At 39.9% G+C, this 20732-nt stretch overlaps 2 protein-coding genes across 7 annotated transcripts in view; one reads left to right on the plus strand and one right to left on the minus strand.

Moving 5' to 3' along the window:
- Positions 1–20732, minus strand: part of LOC124787739 (trifunctional purine biosynthetic protein adenosine-3) — a 111435-nt gene that overhangs the window by 11841 nt on the left and 78862 nt on the right. For all 6 annotated transcript variants that reach the window (XM_047254594.1, XM_047254600.1, XM_047254598.1 and 3 more), the window contains exon 18: positions 17412–17645. In XM_047254594.1, coding sequence (XP_047110550.1) covers positions 17460–17645 — 186 coding nt within the window. In that variant the 3' untranslated portion in view covers positions 17412–17459. The remainder of the gene's footprint in view (positions 1–17411; positions 17646–20732) is intronic.
- LOC124787740 (piggyBac transposable element-derived protein 4-like) lies at positions 14194–16455 on the plus strand. Its single transcript, XM_047254601.1, has 2 exons — positions 14194–14647; positions 14732–16455. Exon 2 carries the CDS (start codon positions 15100–15102, stop codon positions 16384–16386), a length of 1287 nt encoding a protein of 428 aa, XP_047110557.1. The 5' UTR covers positions 14194–14647; positions 14732–15099; the 3' UTR covers positions 16387–16455.

The following is a 20732-nucleotide window of genomic DNA, read 5'->3' on the forward strand; positions in this document are numbered from 1 at the left end:
GATGGGAATCTGGTGCATAGAAAAGAGATCCAATCACAAATTTATTTCTATCCTTGATACTGAGTCTTGTTCAAACATGCAGGATCAATACAGATGTCAATGAATTTAATTTTCTTGTCTAACGTGAGAAATCTCACATCCATTTCCCATTAGCCTATCCTTTTGATACACACTTTGGTACTCTCACTACTGTCAGTTTTGTTTTTTGATCAACTTTCTGTGCCTATATGTTAGCTTCTTTGGTTCAGTCTCTGACATTTTGTTGCAACTGCTTCCACAGTTGACTGTGAGGTTCTCTACACTTATATTATCTGTAGTGGGTAAAAAGTAGCCTTCTCTATTAAAAAAGAAAAAAAGGGAAGGAAAAAAGACACAATAGCACCCCATGCATGGTCAGCTACCTGTGTAGCAGTCTCTGACGTGTAGTACACACTTGACTACCCTATAGTTCTCAATCCTGTGACACAAATCATGAAAGTTGGAACCTATCGTGTCACAGAACCTTCAAAGTCTCCGATTAAAACTTACCATCTGACTTAAATACAGAGAGCCATGATCAGTTGCGGTAACAGTGCTGCAGAGTGTGAGCTTCATTGGAACTCCATGAGTAAGGCAGTCTTCTCAATCTTCTCTGCCAGTTGCTGCAAAGATCTAGGTATTAACAAGAAGGCTACATGAAAGGCATCATTTGTTACAATGCCTGCCACAATCTGCATCTGTTTGTACTCTGTTCTCTCACTGGCCACTGGAACAGCCTCGCCAACATTCTCAAAAACACCTGGTCTTTGTCTAGTGTGTACAGTTCATCTTTGAGCTGAAAATCGTAAAGGGCTATCTAAAGCCACCATCATTGTGCAGTTTACCTCGTAACAACTGTTTTGCTTCAACAGTTGCCAACCTCATTGACTTGAGGGTTTTTGGTAGTGGTTTGCAACATTTTCATGTTCCAGGTGGTTAACCAAAATCCCCATTCCATATGGGACATGGTATGTCACTAACACATCACAGCCACTGTAAATTCTGGCGATGCTTCAGTGGAAGCATCGCCAGAATTTACAGTTAGGACTGGAAGCCCTTGCCAGTCCCTAGCTCAGGTGATTTGAGCTTGCCAAATTCTATAAAGACTGACCACATTCTGTGTGGTACTCACAATTTTGCATATCCCACATAGCAGAGAGATATCCATTAGCAAATGGTTCTCCCCCATACACCGAGCCTAAAAATTTTGAACAGCTGTTTAATAGCTAAATTGTTCATCCGTCTTTGGAACAAAATACATCACTGGTTCTGCATACCAGGGATTCGACAGTTTGTTGGCAGGTTTGTGAAGGTATGTGGCATTAGATGTGTACAGACAGGTCATGTAATTCACATAAATAAAGTGCTGCTGACTTGCGTACACAGTGATGGCACGCAACAGCAGCCCAAATGGGTTCCATAGGATATATATCAGGCAAATTTAGTCACTGAGACATCAACATGAGTTAACTATAACGTTCCTCAAGCTATTGTAGCATGGTTCGGGCTCTGAGACATTGACAATTTTACTGCTGAAAGATGACATCGCCGTTGGGGAAGATATTAAGCATGAAGGGACACAGGTGGTTCGCAGTTCTCAGCGTGTCTTTGATTACTATCACAGGCCCTATGCAAGCACAGAAGAATGTCTTCCATAACATAATACTGCTCACACCAGCCTGCATTTGTGGCGTGCTGCACGTTTCAAGGCGCCATTCACCTCAATGACAGCATTTGTGGAGATGACCATCGACCTAATGCAGTAAAAATGTGATTCATCCAAAGAGCCGACATTTTTCCATTGCTTGATGGTCAAATCCCAATGGTCCTGGGCCCACTGCAATAATAACAAAGGCCAACAAAAAAATATTTTTAAAAAACTTTTTTTACTTTGATAGCCGATCTATATAGATTTTTATGAGCTGAATCCAAATCTGGTCTTAGTTTTTTTTCTTTTTTTTTTTTATTGTATCGCCCATAGTTTTTGAGCAATATGCTTTTTACTATACAATATAAAAATCCTATGCTATACAGTAAACAGGAAATTAATGAAAAGCTTTGTTACAACATAAGCATGGTTTGTATTTACAGTAAGCTACTTAAAACAATGATACTTGTTAGTAGAGGTTTCACTTGTCAGTTGGAATTGGTTTGTATTTTCCTTCTCTTTTTTCTTTGAAGCTTCTTGTGTAGCTTTTTCTACAATGAGTTGCTTGCTGAACTTCTCAGTGAAGTGACCAACAGTAGTGCCTCATCATGTTGGTGTTCCAGCAGCCTTGGTAGTGTTTTTCCATCACTTTAATCGTCCTGGTGAACACACTCTCCTTGCTCCGCACTAACATCTCCCATGTTGTCCGGGAAGTAATCAAGATGACTGTCCAAAAAGTGAACTTTCAGGATCATTAAACACCCTAAAGTTTTAAACTTCTTTAACACTGTAGCTATAATAGAAACTTATTCTGAGTCTTTTTCATGTCTTATGAACTTTGTACTACTTGCTTGAATGATACCCATGCTTATTTCTCATTTAAGATCATTGTGGATTCAAAATTAACATCAAACATCAATTTTCTAATGTCAGGTCCAACAAAGACATCTTCTTTTAGTTTAGCTTCTGAAAGGTGTGGAAACTTTTGGCAGATATACTTAAAAAGTGGCCCATCTTTAGGCAAAGCCTTTACAAAGTGTTTAATTAGGCCTAACTTTATATGTAGAGGTGGTAGGAGTAAGTTTTTTAGATCTACAAGATTTTTGCGTAGATTGTTCTTCTCACCAGGTTTTAAAGACTCCCTCACAGGCCAATTCTTTCTCCACCAGTGTTTATTCCTAGCCCTACTGTCCCATTCACACAAGAAACATGGAAATTTGGTAAAGCCACCTTGCTGACCAAGGAGCATGCATGTTACTTTTAGATCACCACATATCATCCAACCGTGAGCAGAATAGCCTATTTTATTTACCACTATTTCTAGGTTTTCATAGCTTTCTTTCATATGTACAGAATGTCCAAAAGGTATAGATGCATACATGTTACCATTGTGTAATAAAACAGCCTTTAAACTAGTTTTTGATGAATCAATAAACAGCCTCCAGTCTTCCTTTTTGTATTCAATACCAAACTCATTCATCAGACCACGAATGTCTGATCAGTACACTAAAGTACCTTCTTGTTGAAAAAACTTGGAGAATTGCTGCTCTCTCTTTTTATACATATATATGCTGGTTCCAACTGCCAATAAGTTCTTTTCTTTTAATCTAGAGCCAAGCAATTCAGCTTTTTCTTTCGGCGAGCCCAGGTCCTTAGCCAAATTGTTAAGCTTGGTCTGAGTAAACAATTTGGGCTCTAGACTTTCTGTATTACAATGGAATTCATCATCATTTGGTTCATCTAAATCACATTGTACATCAGAAAATACTTCTGTTGGAATAGAATTTAAATCATCTGGTGGTTCAGGAACTGGCAAATCTACACCTTGCCTACTGGTCAGATGGTAGATGGAAGGTTAGGGTAGCTTATTACCTTCGTGTTTTTTGAATTATGACCAGTAATATCAACACTGCAAATGTAGCAATCATCGGAATGATTTCTTGGCTCCCTCCATATCATAAGAATAGCAAATCTAAAAGCTTTTTTCTCCTCTTGGGACCATTTACTCAGACCTTCAACACACACATAACATACCTTAAGCGGCGCCCAAGATTTATCTTGATCACCAAGTTTAGATCCAAAGTATGATAGATAAACCTTTTTCACAAAGTCTGTAATGTTTCTTTGGTGTTTTTTAATCACAAATTCACCATAAATATAACAAAAACTGTCAGCAGAGTTTTTACAACCATGATTAGACATTGTACAGAGTGTGTACAGGAAACGGGAAAGTGAGGTTAAGTTGACAGTAAACAAAACACTATCTGTTAACACAAAAATAGAATCGACCTTTTTTTGCCAGCAAATGTTTTTCAGCAGTGCTACCAATGTCATCTACATTCATTACACCTCCTTTTTAAATTATTTTAACTCTATAAAAGCTTTTAAATTCTTTAAAAATCACTTAATTTAATAAATTTAACTATAAAATGTGAAGGAAGTATCATATTTGGATTTCCCACCCTAAAAACATAAGAATAAGATATTTTCAGTAAAAAAGTTTTTCCATCGTTGGCCTGTGTAATTAACGATGTTGCTGGGTCAACATGTGAACACATAGGGGTGGTCTGTTGTGGAGCTCCTTGTTCAACAATGTACGATGAATGGTGTGTTCCAAAACACTTGTGCTTGCATCAGCATTGTGCTCTTTCGGCAGAGATGTCATAGATCACCATCTATCGTACTTTACAGAGCAGACAAGCCTCCAAACCACACATTCTGTGAAGAGTCATAATGTCCAACCATTTAGCGCCTAGTGGTAGTTTCAGTGTCCTTCTACCTCTTTCCGTAGATGCTCACGGCAGTAGCACATGAACATTTGACCAGCTTTGCCATTTTCGAGATACTTGTTTACAGGCCCTGCGTAACAATAATATGTCCATTATAAAAGTCGCTTATCTCAATGGATTCCCTCATTTGTAGCCCATATTCTCGGTGCTCTGCTTGCATTCTTTTGTTATCATGTCACTTGCCCTCAACGCCACCAGGCGGCATCCAACATCATGGTGGGCAGTTTATAATATTTGGGCTGATCAATGTATATTGACTGTGACTTGGCTGCCTGCATTGTTAAAAGGTAAAAAAAGCAAACATCATGTGTGACAGTAATCTTGCTTCCTACACAATGAATAACAGCCCATGCATTACTAAGATTATAGTGTGTAGGGACTCTGCCATGTTTCAGCAGGATAATACCTGGCCATATGTAGCTAGGAATGTGCAAGGTTTATTCCCTCCTGAGGTATCACCCTTCAAAGGCAATCTTTTTCATCAAAATCTTGCATCAACGACTGTTGATGTTTGGTGGAATTGCTTGTAAGTAGTGTGGTGGTAGATTTTCCAGGAATGCATACCAAACTCTCTGATTCCATGCCATGATGTCAAGGGACTCTGATTGTACAACATGAGGACATCACAGGACATTGAATTATCACATTCAGAGATTGTGAACTGTATTTTAATCCTAATGATTTGGTTCTGCATCTTTCACAATTATTAATGAATTTTTATAACTTGTGTTATGAATGTAAATCAAGAATCCATATGAAAGTAATTTTTATCATTAACTACAAATACCATAAAACAGTAAATGGACTTTAAAATAAGTGTAAAGTAAGATGATGTCCTTTCCAGAATGAGCACTTATATAGCTCTAGTCTACATTCCGGCTCTGAGGACCATGTGGAACTGACTGGCCACCATGTCATCCTCTGCACATAGTAGCTTTTGCATGCAGTGTGAATGGACGTGTGGTCAACACACCACACTCCTAACTCATAGCTTTCTGATACGTGGTGCCCAGCTCCTCACTTTGCTTCATCAGGCTTAGTGCATCCTACAGTCCTCCCACCAAGGAGACATCCTCGGCAGTATTGAGAATTGAAGCCAAGTCCTCGACATAGCAGTCAGACACAATGACTGCTCAGCCATGATGCAATTTACTCTATATTCATATTGCTTGCTTTTGCCATATAAATACTTTATTGTCTGTAAGTATGTATTCCATTAGTTGATTCCGTAGTATGATGGAGAGTGAGAAATTTAAAATTATCTCTGATATTTGCTTGTAGGTCAAAACAATGAATAGAGATATATACAAAGCGTGCCTAGCTGAGCTGCTTTTCCAAAATATCAATGTGCTGATTCCATTGTAGTTTGTCAATTTGGGCAGCAAGAAACTTTATACAGGGTGTGTTACCTAGTGCGTGAATGGTATGGGAGGACAGGTGGTGCCAACACTAAGGGCTTTAAAGTGAAAAAATTGTGTGTGAAGTGGGTTTCCATTCTACAAGCCAAAAAACAAAATTATGTCAATAAAAAAATTACCATAGACTTCCAAATTTCTACACGAAATAAGACCATTTTTATATAAATCTGTCTTATGATGGGTATTGGGACAGAAGCTGCTATGTCATTGCAATAATGATAATACCTTCGGCTGAAGGTATTACTGTTGTTGCACATAAGATGATTCTTTTTGGTTATTATATTGTATTGTAATTTGTGATGAAACACATATATATCGTTATGCACCAGAGTGAAACGATAGGAAGATGAAGCTGCAGCTGGAAAGAAAGGCTATGCCAATTCTTGATAAATGTGCTTCTATGGTGTGAATTTTGGATTCCCAGCGGGGTCTGCCTCGTGATGACTGGGTGTTCTGTGATGTCCTTAGGTTAGTTAGGTTTAAGTAGTTCTTAGTTCTAGGGGACTGATGACCATAGATGTTAAGTCCCATAGTGCTCAGAGCCATTTGAACCAAGCCATTAAATTAGTCATACATTATGTTCCATAGCACATGTTATGAAAGGCTCTCACTTTGAACATGTTTATTGACAGTAATCAAGTTACACAGAATAGGGGCTGATTCTTGGACAGAAGATAACAACAACCAGCCACTTTTTATAATGCTATTCATTTATATATAATTAGCATCACTGGACACTGGTACAGTGTTATTTATATAAATAAATAGCATTATACAAGGTGGCTGGTGCTGTTATCTTCTCTGCAAGAATCACCCTGTATTTTGCACACAGCCATGGGCTCAGAACAACAGTTTTTGACAATACAGCATTACACTGAATAGGTATGCACACGACAATACCAAGTCCATGCAAGGTTATCGTACTGTGATCACAATAATGCTGACCACAAAAAAGTCCAAGTAAAAAAGCCAATAGTCAACATAGTAGCACAAGCTGTCGTACATGTCATATAATTCACTTGAAATGGTTAGAGGCTGAGGATTCTGCACCTGATTGCTCCTTCTGAAGCCCAGCTGATAACAACTGGTTTACACCATGTAATGTAATGTCTTCTCAGAGAGGGCGTCACATAGTTGTGGTGTGCTTACGGTGAGGACAGATTGTCGGAGGTGAGACCTATGGTGTTAGATTTGAGTGAATGGTCAATATCCTCGAAGAGTTGTAAAAGTTATCTTCCGCATCACTGGTGGGAGTACGAGACAGTTATAACACCCTTGATGATGGAGAACCCCATGTTTATAAAAACATGCTTTAGCATAGGGATACAAGTATAGTGAGCTGCATCTGTCGTGTACATAAATTATCATCCTCGTGGCATCATCCCATGCCAATCTATTCATGGGCCCACCCAGAATCCCAAATCCCTCACCTGATTCAGATTCACTGAAGAAATCTTCACTAACTGAACTGAGTGTAAGTATACCTGTACCTAAATTCCTCCAGAACTTCAACACCTTCTGTCCCATTTGCTTCTCCTGGTCCTCCTCAGCCCAACAAGCCACCTTCTCGGATGACAACTTCCACCTCACAAATGGCTCCATTTGTGCCTGTCAACAACAGTGTTACCAACCCCCAGCACCTAACATCCCCCACATACCCACTGTCTGGCACAAAAGAGCACACCCTTTTGTGACCCAGTTCGATCCAGGACTGGAGCAGCCAAATTGCATTCTTCACCAGGGTTTCTACTCTCTGGTTGTTGTGCCCTGACATGAGAAATAATCTCCCCCCCCCCCCCCCTCCCCCGTGGTATTCCGCACTGCCCACCCAAGCTAAACAGTATACTTGTCTGTCCTTATTCCATCTTTGCTGCCACCCCTTGTCCATGGCTCATATCCCTGTAATACACCTAGATGTGAAACCTGCCCCATACATCCTCCCACCACCACATTTTTGGGATTCCCTACCCATCAAAGGCAGGGCCACCCATGAAAGCAGCCATATGGTTGCAACTTACCTCTGTGCGGAATTATAAAGGCAGACTTCTAACAAGCAGTCTCCCCACATGGGGGGCCACTGTCATACTGCGGCCAAGAGACAGCTAGACCACCCACCTGTCCAAGCGTGCTGACCAACACGATGTCCTCGCCCGACTGCTCCACAGCCTGTGGCATCTGGCTTCTTCCCACTCTAGACTGACAAATGCCTGCTATCCACCCAACACACCTGCAGAGTCCTTTGCCCTTCTCTGTTTCCCTCCTCTACCAACCACCCAACCTCCCTCCCCAGCACGGCCTCCTGATACTACACCTAGCAGTTCACTGTCCTGTCCCTGCACTCTTCAAAATGCAGCTCTCCTACATCTCTCACAACCTCAGCAATCCCTCCCCCTCACAGCCCTGCACCTCTTCTAGACCCACACCAACTGCCTCAGCCAAAATTGCCGCTCACCAACGTCAGACTTTAGTGCCCAGGATGACATTTCCCGTGTGTGTGTGTATATGTGTGTGTGTGTGTGTGTGTGTGTGTAATATCATTGTTGCTATCACTGAAGTTAGACAGCATATGTTATTAGTCAGTTAAAAAATGGTTTATTGACAATGACCATTGTTTCTTACTAAGGAAATCCAAAATCCAGATAGATAGAGAATTTATTGTTTCCAGTTTTGGCATATTTCCAATTTATTGTCATATCTGCAACAAATTATTAAATACAGTTACACCACCAGAAAGAATTCCACTTTATTTTGTTGACAGGGACTTGGAATCCAATATACTATATATTATTTCTTTGTGGGTAGGGTTTCACCCTATCCCACAAATATAAACCCATGGAACTACCATGATGGCAAGCTGTTTCAGTCCGGAGCCAAAATTTTGGTTCAAGTAATGCAATGGATTCTGAGGGCCCTACACCATCAGTTGGAGGATCCATCACCCTGCAAACTCAGAACGAAGGAGAAACATTTATTTCGTACACTTAACGTGAACACCCTATTGAAAATTGGAAAACAAAAGGAACTGATCAAAGTACTTGATGAATACAAAATCAAACTTCTAGCAGTCCAAGAAACAAGATTCACAACAGATGAAGTGTCAGCTATGGGCAATTACAGGATACTGAAAGGATGACCAGCTATCAAGGTTAAGAAAACAGAGAAAATGAAGAATGCAGTGTTGATCCCTGGAACGGCCCTTCTTCATTCATAATTCTATAACTGAATCTATAGTAGAGTTCAGATCTCCATCTCCTAGACTGTCTATAGTAACTCTTGCAAGTGGAAACAAATTATACACCATATTCAATGCCCATGCGTCAATCAATGAAGACAATAGAAAGAACCCAGAGAAGGTAGAAGAATTTTGGTCACAACCCCAGACAAGCGTGTCAAGATCCTTATGGGGGACTTCAATGCCCCGATTGGAAAAGAGAGAAAATTCCGGAACATTGTGGACAAATATGTAGCTCACAGAAGGACAAACAGAAATGGCGAAAGATTGATCGATGTTTGTGAATCATTTGAATGAAAATTATGTCCACCCAGTTTAACAGAACTCCAAAGCAGATGAAAACATGGCAGTCACCCCATCCCATGTTAGGAGAATTTCAAATTGATCACCAAGCGACCGTCAGCCTGAAGGAAATAATGCAGAAGGGTGCTAATTTTGATTCCGACCATTACCTGACAAGGGCCAAAGTGAAACCAATCCCTGGAAATCAGAGAAGGAAAACCCTCAGAATACAGAAGTACAGAATTGAAGAACTGAAAATCAGTGAAGAAATAGTTGTGAAGCATCAGCATGAACTTGACACGTTAAACTCTAACAAGTGGGACAAAATGGCTCAGAAGATTCAGGAAGCAGCGAAAAAAACAATTTTCTTTGCTAAGAAAAAGAAACATCCATGGCGGGATGATGAATGTGAAGATGCCTTACGGAAACGTTCTGGAGCTTGGAACAAGTGGAATTCTACCAAATAGAACTTCGAAGAATTTAAAACCCAAAGGAGGACAACAGCAAAAGTATTTAGGAACACCAAATGAAGATTTGAAAGAGATCAATTAAAGGAGCTGGAAGAGAATTTCCAGAAGAACAACACCAGAAGCTTCTATCAGACATTTAAATCAAAACTTAGAGGTTACTCATCACCCAACATCTGTTTCAAAAATGATCAGGGCAAATTGATTGTGAACAACAAACAGAATAATTGTGAACACTTGGCTAGATACTTCAAAGAGTTGCTCAACGGTGACCCACCATCAGAAAAATTAACTTCCCAGGAACCACAAAATAAACGTCCTGATTCCACCCCACCAGACAAAAAGGAAATATGAGAGATCATCCAGGGCTTGAAAACAACAAAGTGACTGCAAAGATTCATTTGTTGCAGAACTTTTGAAGTACGCAGGGGACAGTTTTCTGGAACGACTTGAAAGACTCTTTCAAAAAATCTGGCTCACGGGAGAGATCCCAGAATAATGGAGAGATGCTGTCATCCGCCCATTGCACAAGAAAGGAGACAAATTCAATGTCAATAATTACAGAGGAATATCACTTCTACCAGTAGCATCCAAATCCTTGCCATTGCTCTCAAACATAGAATAGAACAACACACAGATCAACAACTAGGTGAATATCAAGCCAGCCTTAGGACAGGAAGACCTTGTGCAGAGCAGATCTTTACCATCAAAACCTCAGTCAAAACAAAGACACTAGCAGCTGATAAGAAAGTGACCACGACATTTGTGAACTTTAAAAAGGCGTATGACTCAGTAGATAGAGACATATTAATAGAAGTGCTGAAAGACAGACGATAAGACAACGAGGCTAATTTAGCAAGCACTAACAAACACCCGATCACAAATTAAATTTTTAGAACTGTCAGAGCCCTTTGAAATCAAAACAGGTTTGAGACAAGGAGACAGTCTCTCTCCAATTTTGTTCAACTTCGTTTTAGAAAAAGTTATCTGGGAAGGGTGAAAAGAAATGAGTCAGTTCAACTTACCAAATTGAATCATGCTAAGTAGCAAACAATCTGGGCTTACATTTGAATGCCTCGCATTTGCAGATGATATAGTGTTTTTTGCAGAGAATCTGCAAATTGCAACTAAACAGATTGAAGTCCTCGAGGAAACAGTAGTGAAAGCAGGATTTCAAATATATTTTGAGAAGAAACAATATATGAACACAAATGCCACTGATCCAGTTTGGACAATGAGGGCCAAGTATGGCGACATCAAAAGAATTCAGAAGTTCAAGTACCTAGGAGAGATTTTTACTCCAAACAACAATGAAAAGGCAGCAATTAAAGAACGGGCAATAAAAATGGAAATAGCGTTCAGATTGTGTCAGAACACATATAAATCGAAATCACTCTCATACCAGGCCAAATTCCAACACTACAGCACGGTCGTCAAACCTGAATGTTTATATGCATCTGAGAAAATAGCCAGGAAGGGACTTTCTGACTTGGAAAAGAAAGAAAGGAAATTCCTTAGAAAGATTCTTGGGCCCAGAAAAGTATCTAATGAATTTACATTCCACCTCAGATCAAATCAAGAACTTTATCAATAATTTGAAAATATCACCACCACACTGAAGAAAAGAGGACTGTCTTTCTATGGACGTATTAAAAGAATGGAATGAGAGGGGCTCAGCAACAAGATTCTTCTCTTCCAGAAGAACAGGAAGACACAAGTTCCATGGGTGAAAGAATTGCACTGGGATCTAGAAAAATGCGGGATCATGGCAGGAGAAATTGTGAACTGGCAGATCTTTAGGAAAAAGGTTGCGGAGGTAAAGGATTTCTTCCAGGAGAAAATGAGGAAGACCAGAGTATTCTCAGCAGAAGAATGTACACGAGTGAGCCAACAGATGAAGGAGTACTGGCAAAAGAGGAAGGAAGAGAACTTTAGAAAGTGAGGGAAGTTGTGTAAACATAGCCCATAGCTGGCTGTAACGAAAATAAATAATAATATATTACTGTTTTAAGCCCACTATAGATCACTTATGACTAGTTCTTCTTTGATGCTCTCTTCCATTCCCAATATCTCTTGAGCCCTGCTGATAATTTCTCCTTCCTCTCCTGTGAAAGAGGCTTCTGAGATTTAGGGACTCTAGGTGGTGGAGTCCAAGATCTACCATAGCACAAAATTTGGAACGATCTTCTATCTCAAGATCAGAGATCCCGGTCAAATTCAAGTACTTTAGTACTTCATTAAGACACAGGCTTCCAGTCTTGTAGCTTTTAACAATTGAGATCTTTTTGGTAAGCCTATTGTTGTTCATTTGTTGTAGGTACCCATAGAACCTGAGCCTCCTACATCACATACTGATGTTGGCTGATTCTAATATACCGGGTGATCAAAAAGTCAGTATAAATTTGAAAACTTAATAAACCACGGAAAATGTAGATAGAGAGGTAAAAATTGACACACATGCTTGGAATGACATGAGGTTTTATTAGGAAAAAAAAAGTTCACAAAATGTCCGACAGATGGCGCTGGACAGCAAAACGTCAGTGACTGCGTATGACAATCGTGTATAAAAAGGAGCTGTAATGAGAGAGAGAATCACATGCGCCAGCAGTTGCAGCATGTTGATGTTAGCTGAAAAGGCACTTTTAGTGAAGCTGTATTATCAGAATGGGGAATGTGCTAGCTCAGCGTTATGGTCCTATTGCCATAGGACGGGGATTCGAACGGGTAAAGGTCCATTGACAAATGCAGCTGTGGCGAGAATGATTTCGAAGTTCGAAGCCATGGGTTGTTTAGACGATAGACCCCGTAGTGGCCGACCGAGCACAAGGCATAATGCTGCTGAGACAGTTCAGGAAGAAATGGAGACTGTAGCGCGTTTGTCTACGCACGGGGAAGTCAGCACTCGTGCAGTCGCACGTCGCACCGGTATTCCATGCACTACTGTTTGGTTGGCACTTAGGCATACCCTCCGATGCTATCCGTACAAAATCCATCGGCATAATGAACTGTTACCTGGCGATATAGTGAAGCGGAGGGCATTTGCAGTATGTGAATTTCAAAAGATGGTGGAAGATGATGATTGGTTGAGTAACGTGTTGTGGACCGACGAAGCTCATGTCATGCTCCGAGGGTCTATCAACGCCCACAACTGCAGAATTTGGGCTACTGAAAATCCTAGAACTGTCGTGGAAACTCCATTGCACGACGAGAAAGTCACGGTATGGGTTGGATGTACCACATCTACCGTTATCGGGCCTTTTTTCTTCGAGCGAAGGTGTGATTCTGGTTTTGTAACTGCTACCGTGACGGGTGAGAGGTATGTCGATATGTTACAGAATCGCAGCATGCCCAGCCTGGCTGATAAACACCTGCTGGAACGTACGATGCTTATGCAGGATGGCGCTCCACCCCATATTGCTAGACCCATGAAAGATCTCTTGCACGCATCGTTTGGTGATGATCGTGTGCTCAGCCACCACTTTTGTCATGCTTGGCCTCCCAGGTCCCCAGACCTCAGTCCGTGGGATTATTGGCTTTGGGGTTACCTGAAGTCGCAAGTGTATCATGATTGACCGACATCTCTAGGGATGCTGAAAGACAACATCCGATGCCAATGCCTCACCATAACTCCGGACATGCTTTACAGTGCTGTTCACAACATTATTCCTCGACTACAGCTATTGTTGAGGAATGATGGTGGTCATATTGAGCATTTCTAGTAAAGAACATCATCTTTGCTTTGTCTTACTTTGTTATGCTAATTATTGCTATTCTGATCAGGTGAAGCGCCATCTGTCGGCCATTTTTTTGAACTTTTGTATTTTTTTGGTTCTAATAAAACCCCGTGTCATTCCAAGCATGTGTGTCAATTTGTTCCTTTCTATCTACGTTATTCCGTGATTTATTCAGTTTTCAAATTTATACTGACTTTTTCATCACCCAGTATATATGCTGAAAATTTGACCTATTAGCAACTGACTGAAACATTTAGGGAAGCACCTAGAGATGTGGATTCAGTTGTTTCTGATTTAGAATCAGACACAGATAAGACTGACAAAGCTAATGTGCCCAAGTCAGCATATCTACCTTCTGTTCTGCTTTGTGGTGAATGATTTCTGTGTTTTGAAGAAAAAAGACCAGTCACATGTCAGACAAACAGTAACGAATTCTTTGTGCACAGGGATGGAGGATTTCACTGAAAAAACAGGATCTGACATAAGTGAAATTGCTGATATCCTACCGAGTATTTTTTGTTTGTAGTTTTATTTAAGGGATGTTAAATACATTATTTTCAGACAAATCTATATGCTGCATAGGAGACTACCAGTTTTCTGGTGCCCTAATGGAAGACAGTGAAAAAATAAACAAAAAGTCAACTTTTAACACATTCCGGTCATTGCCCGTAGAAACTACGAGCGCGCATTTATTGCCGTAACAGTCGGCGCTCGGAGATTCTCCAAGCGCCGCCTTCTCGATTATTATTTCAGGTTGCGGCGCATTATATCCGTGCAGTGACATCTGGAGTTGAGTGTTTCGGTCTTGTAGTACATCGGACGACCGCTAGATGGTGTTCCTGCATCCTCTAAGCGCTATGTCACTCAAAAAAGGCGCCAAAACAATTCCCGCGCATTCACTCTTGCAGTGTGCTTATGTAGTTGTCTTTATCGCAAACGTTTGTCGTAAAATGGGGGACAGTTTGACTGAAGAGGAAATTCTGAGGCTGCTGGAAGAATCTGGATCTGAAATTGACGATGATGGATTTCAAACTGAAAATAGTTCTTCTGAAATAGATGGTAATTATAATGGTCAGTCATTGTGTTTACGAATCACAATTGTAATCTTGGCAGTTTCACTGCCTTATGTCATTTATTTCGAAGGTAACAACGAGTGGTCCGAAAATGAAAATGAGCCATCAGACGTATTAGAAGAGTGTGAAGCTCCCATTCAAAAAGGCAGAGGCAGAATACAACAACAGCAGTCCCAAAACAACGTTGTTGAATGGGTAAATGACGATGTCCTACAACAATTGCCGCTCTTTGAAGGCGTAAGTAATGTCTTGGCACCTCTGAGCGCCGAAAGCACTGAATTTGACTGTTGGAGCGTCTTTATTGACGCAAATGTCATCAAAAATATAAAGACAGAAACAAACCGCTACGCTGCAGCAACAATTTCCAAATTGCGGATGCAAAATAAAATAACTTCCACGTCGCTTTAGGGCAATTGGTCTGCTGTGAAGCTACATGAGATGTATCAGTTTTTTGCTATAATTATTCACATGTGCCTTGTACACAAACCAAATATTACGGACTATTGGAGCAATGACCTAATGCTAGATTCCTCCTTACCTGCAAAAATCATGAAAAGAGACAGATTTAGGTCAATTTACTTTATGCTTCACGTAAATAACAACGACAATTATGTACGAAGGGGTCAACCAAACCATGATCCTATACACAAAATCCGACCTTTTTTTGATAACTTTGTACTGAAAAGCAAGAACAGTTTTTCTCCTGGCGAGAATCTCACAGTTGATGAAGGTTTATGTCCATTCAGAGGGAGAATTCGATTTCGAGTATATATCAAGAACAAACCGAGCAGGTATGGTATAAAATTTTTCATTCTAAGTGATTCAGCAACAGGATATGTTTTGAACTGTGAAGTGTACACCGGTGCAGGTGAAAAAGACAACAGTGCAGATTCAGTGGTGCTACGTTTGTGCAACAGTTATCTACGTAAGGGTCATACATTGTACATGGACCGCTTTTATACTTCTGTAAAATTATTTGAAAAGTTGTTTGATGAGGGCACATCTGCTGTTGGCACAGTAATGAGAAACAGAAGAGGCCTACCACAGGAATTCAAACAGAATAAACTAAGAAGAGGTGAAATCGTATTCAAGAGAAAAAATTCCGTGCTAGCACTTCACTGGAAAGATACTAGGGATGTGTTTGCCCTTTCTACCAAACATAGAATGACAAGTAGTGTTACTAAGACAAAATCCAAGGCTGGAATGGTAGAAAAACTGAAGCCTGATCTCATACTTGATTATAATAAAAATAAAACTGGTGTTGATCATGGAGATCAGCTGGTGACCTCCTATTATTTTCAACGACGAACGATGAAATGGTGGAAAAAGGTATTTTTTCATGTATTTATGATGTGCGTGGTCAATTCTTACATTCTGTACAAGAAACTTCGGCCTGTCTCTCACAAACGAACCAGCTTGTTTACTTTTATGGTGAACCTGGGAAAACAAATACTGGAGAAATCCGGCGAAGTTTTCAACGAAAATGAAAAGCAGGGTTCAGCAGCAAACAGGCTAACAGCAAGGCATTTCCCCTCTCACGTCCCATCGACAACAAGCAAGAAATATGCATCAAGATATTGCATTGTTTGCTCTGAGAAGGGCGCACGGAGTACTGGCAAACGAGTGAGAAGGGAGACGAGATGGTGGTGTGAAGAATGTAATGTAGGATTGTGTCTACCTGACTGTTTCAAGCAATATCACACAAAGACAAATTTTACTCAATGAAAAGAGTTGTAAAAATTCAATGAAATAATTTTGTACATTTATTTTATAATAAATTCTGATTTCTTGCAATTTCAAACTTTTTTTTTACCTCTGAATCATCTAATTTTCAAAATATAATAATTCTGTAAATATATGATATCTTACAAAAAACTTTAAACAAATGTTTAGATATAGGATGATAACACACACATCAGTTAAAAGGTTTTGCTTTCCTTCATTACCTTTTGGTCAGGAGCCATGTAAAAAAGGCGCAAAAGTCTACGACTTCTGAGGGATTGCAGTAGTATCTGTGGCCCGACTGCAATGTGTTAAGTTTCATGAAGTACCCAAGCTACAGAGACCCATGGTCATATGATCAAGCTTTTGGGGGATTCATATATAAGTTTCCTTATGTTCAAGAGACATATTTCTTCATTTTTAGGAAACATGCGGGCCAATGACAATGTATACATGCCAAACAATTGGGGAAAGGGGGGGGGGGGGGAGGCTATGGTTATGATATGCTGTTCAAAGTGTGTTGAAAGAAAATATTTTTAAAAAATGAATATATATATTGTTGGCTTGGGGAGGGGGGGGGGGGGGGGGGGAGGGAGGAATGAATATGGTTTATGGTTTTTGTATTACAGTTCAAAATTCACAAAGGGAAAAGGACAACAACAAGCACAGAAATGTTTGGGTGCACATTTATGACGTGTATGTCTTTCAGCTGTGGTGCCCATCATATGTATGACAAGTATCATGATCTATGAACTGATTCAGAAATCACTTGACATTTTCGCATTCTTTGTGCTCATCACTTGTACTTTATGTTCCACAAAAAATTCCTTATATTTCAGATGTCTAGAGAGAAAAGGAATAGAAAAATGAAACACGGAACTTAGGAATAACAAAAAAGATTAGACAAGAATAACAGAATTCTTTTTTAATTTTTCATTATTTTTTTCAACTATTGAGATTCTTGTAAACAAGTTATTTCTTTAAAAAGTAAAAAACTATTTCAGTCATGTTTGAGCATTGAGATTAATTCTCTCTCTCTCTCTCTCTCTCTCTCTCTCTCTAACTTTATTAAATTCTTAGTGCTTCCAAACAATCTTCCCATTTTCATCCAAATGCACTTGTTCTGTGGCAACAAGTTTCAGAGCTTTAGGGAAAACTTTATGTTCTACTAATTTAACTCGTTCTTGCAATGTTTCTTCAGTGTCATCTATCTCAATCTGTACTGCTTCTTGTGCTAATATAGCCCCAGCATCAATATCCTCCTGCAACAAAAAATATAATAATGAAAGATGATATCAATGACTAATCTATGATGTGTGTATATAAATCATAAAGTAAGGTTAATAATTATTGAAAATATATTTTCTTAAGCCATCGAAAAGAGCCCTTACTACCCTTCAGAACCACATGCCCAATTTACAGTCATTGATGATTTATATTTACATGTATAGAACATAAAAATGGTGTACACAGTTGGCATCTTGTACGATAGCTAATCATTCCTTTTCGTGTTCCACTCACAAATGGGAGAAATGACTATCTGTATACCTCTGTATGAGTCATAAGTTCTCTTATCTTGTCTTTGTGGTCCTTACACAAGATGTACATTGGTGACAGCAGGATCGTCTGGCATTCAGTTGCAAATCCCGGTTCTCCAAACTTTCTCGAGAGTGTTTCAGCAAAGAACCATCAACCTCCCCCCAAGAATTCCCATTTCCATAACACTCACATGTTGATTGAACCTGTTGGTAACAAATGTAGCAAATCGTCTCTGAACTGCTTTGATGTTTTCCATTAATTCAACCTATTGGGGGTCCCAAAAACTTGAGTAGTACTCAAGAATGGGTTGCATAGGTGTTCTATACTCAGTTCCCTTTATATACAAGCTATAATTTCCCAGAATTCACCCAGTAAACCAAAGTTGTCGGCACTCTTACAACCGATGTTATGAGCTCATTTATTTCATGTTATTTTGCAACATTACACCTAGATATATTGATGTGACTGTGTCAAGCAGCACACCACTTATACTTTATTCTAACATTACAGGATCCTTTCTCCTACTCATCTGCATTGAAAATTTGAGCTAGCTGCCGTTCATCACAAAATTTAAAAATTCTGTCCAAGTCATCCTGGGTGCCGTTACACTCACTTAAAGATGACATTGCCCTGTAAACTTTGGGTTAATCAGCAAACAGCTGCAGATTGCTGCTCACGCTATCTGTCAGATCATTTGTGTGTGTAGTGAACAACAGCAGTCCTATCACCCTTCCCTGGGGCACTCCTGATGACACCTTTGCCTTCAGGAACACTTGCTGTCACTGACAATGTACTGGATTCTATTAATTGCAGTGTCTTCAAGTCACCCACATACTTTTCCACATGCTACGACCTTCGTTAGCAATTCACAGAAGGGCACTCTCCATACACCTTGGCCTCATGGCAAAAACCTACATTCCTTCGGACTTTATCGCAGATCCATTTAGCTTTCTTTCCTTTGCTCAATAAGTCACCTTCCATGATTTTCCCTTCACCTCTCTAATAGCACCCTAAAATATCCAGTCACATCTACACGGCCTCTGATTGCTGCCTACTTTCCCCTATCCACCCCTTCTGTGCCCTCTGTTCCTCAAATGCCAAAAATGTCACTCCTCTACAGTCTCATCTACTCAACAACCAAATTTTGTATGCCATATCTTCTAATTTCCTACATAAAGTATTATTTCCTTCATCTTCCAGGAACAACGAAACTTTAACATATCAACTACAATCCCTGTCAGGGCCTTGGCTACTTTTCTTGTTAAATATGGGCTAGCCTTACCCCAAATCAAAATTGGTATTTTGCACATAATTATACAAAGATATTAATAACTCTATCTCTGCTTGATGTCTAATCTGCCACAAAGTGTAGCACTTACTTCATGCATCTGAATACTGATTCATACTTTTGGCTTAAAAGAGGCATTTTATTCACAATTGTAGGAAGAGAAATTCGAAAAAGCAGTAATATCATTGTACAACCACTCCTCATTTTTGGTGACATGACAATCAAACCGGCTGTTTAACTGGATGAATGGCAACCAACAACCAAGATCAAAAATTTCAGAGCACATTACTCACCACAACAGAGTTGACCTCAGAAGCTGCTTTATTAATTAAACCAATTATCCTCATAAAAATCAAAGAGTACTATACAGGACATGAGCGACTTTGAATGGGGGTAGAATGATTGATCTCCAGGAAATGGAACTATCATACTGTGACATTTCAGTTCCTACAGGAAATGTTACCCTGACCATAATAAATGTGTGGAACCACTGGATAGAAGAGGGTTATTCATTAGTAATGAGTGAGTACTGGGACACACAGTGCAGTGAGACCATCATCTTGCTGCTGTAGCTGTAACAGGCTATACAGCTTGGTTCACAATACTGCAACAGGCATGAACCATTCAATATATGTCAATAGTACAAAACCATCAAATTTACACCAGGCCAATATCAACTGTGCTACTGTTTCTTATTTCCATTTTATAATAACCACAAGCACATTGGAGAATTTGAATGCCATCACTGTCTTTATGAGTGGCAAAATGAATTTTTAGGTAACTTCCTCTACTAACAATATTATATTGGTCCCCACATGTGCATTTACATTTTGAGAGAAAACTGAAAACAGATCTTACATAATGAAGGCATTTAAAAACCAGAGGTTCTGCTCCTCCCCCAGGAAACTCCATGTGCCATATTTCAGCTGGACAATATGTGCAAGACAAAATGCTTCTACAGTGGATGGAACAGTTTGGTGGGTCTCATGACTGGCGTGCCATCAAGCCTCATTCTGGCCATCAGACTATCAATCAAAGGTAGCTTAGGAAAGACACAATTAATCAACACATTTGACTGCAACCAGATCATGGGCACACCATCTCCAAGGCCATATGGTCACTTGGCTTCTCAGAGGCACGAGTACCTTAATTTAGGTCCCTATGCTCACCATCCATCACCAGGTGCGGAGGACGCCATCACTGAACATTTGAATTGTGGAGAAAGGTTACTTAGACTGAGTTATAGCACACAATGGAACACACTACTGCCAGAGTACACGTATGTAAAAATCAACATAAGGCAATGCATCTCACTTACCATCAGGGCAACATTCAGTTAGGTAGTGGGGGTATTCCCACATGGAGGACGTAATGGGGCTCTTTATATGACTGCCAGGCACTGTCTCTCGCTAAGAGTCAACACAGCTATCTACTGTCTGGTTGCACAGAACCATTTGTTTGCTATAACGCTCTGTTGGTGACCTGTGTCTTCAGCAAAACAGTGCACTATTCCATTCCTTCC

Source organism: Schistocerca piceifrons, chromosome 3 (assembly GCF_021461385.2).
Source record: "Schistocerca piceifrons isolate TAMUIC-IGC-003096 chromosome 3, iqSchPice1.1, whole genome shotgun sequence".
NCBI lineage: Eukaryota > Metazoa > Arthropoda > Insecta > Orthoptera > Acrididae > Schistocerca > Schistocerca piceifrons.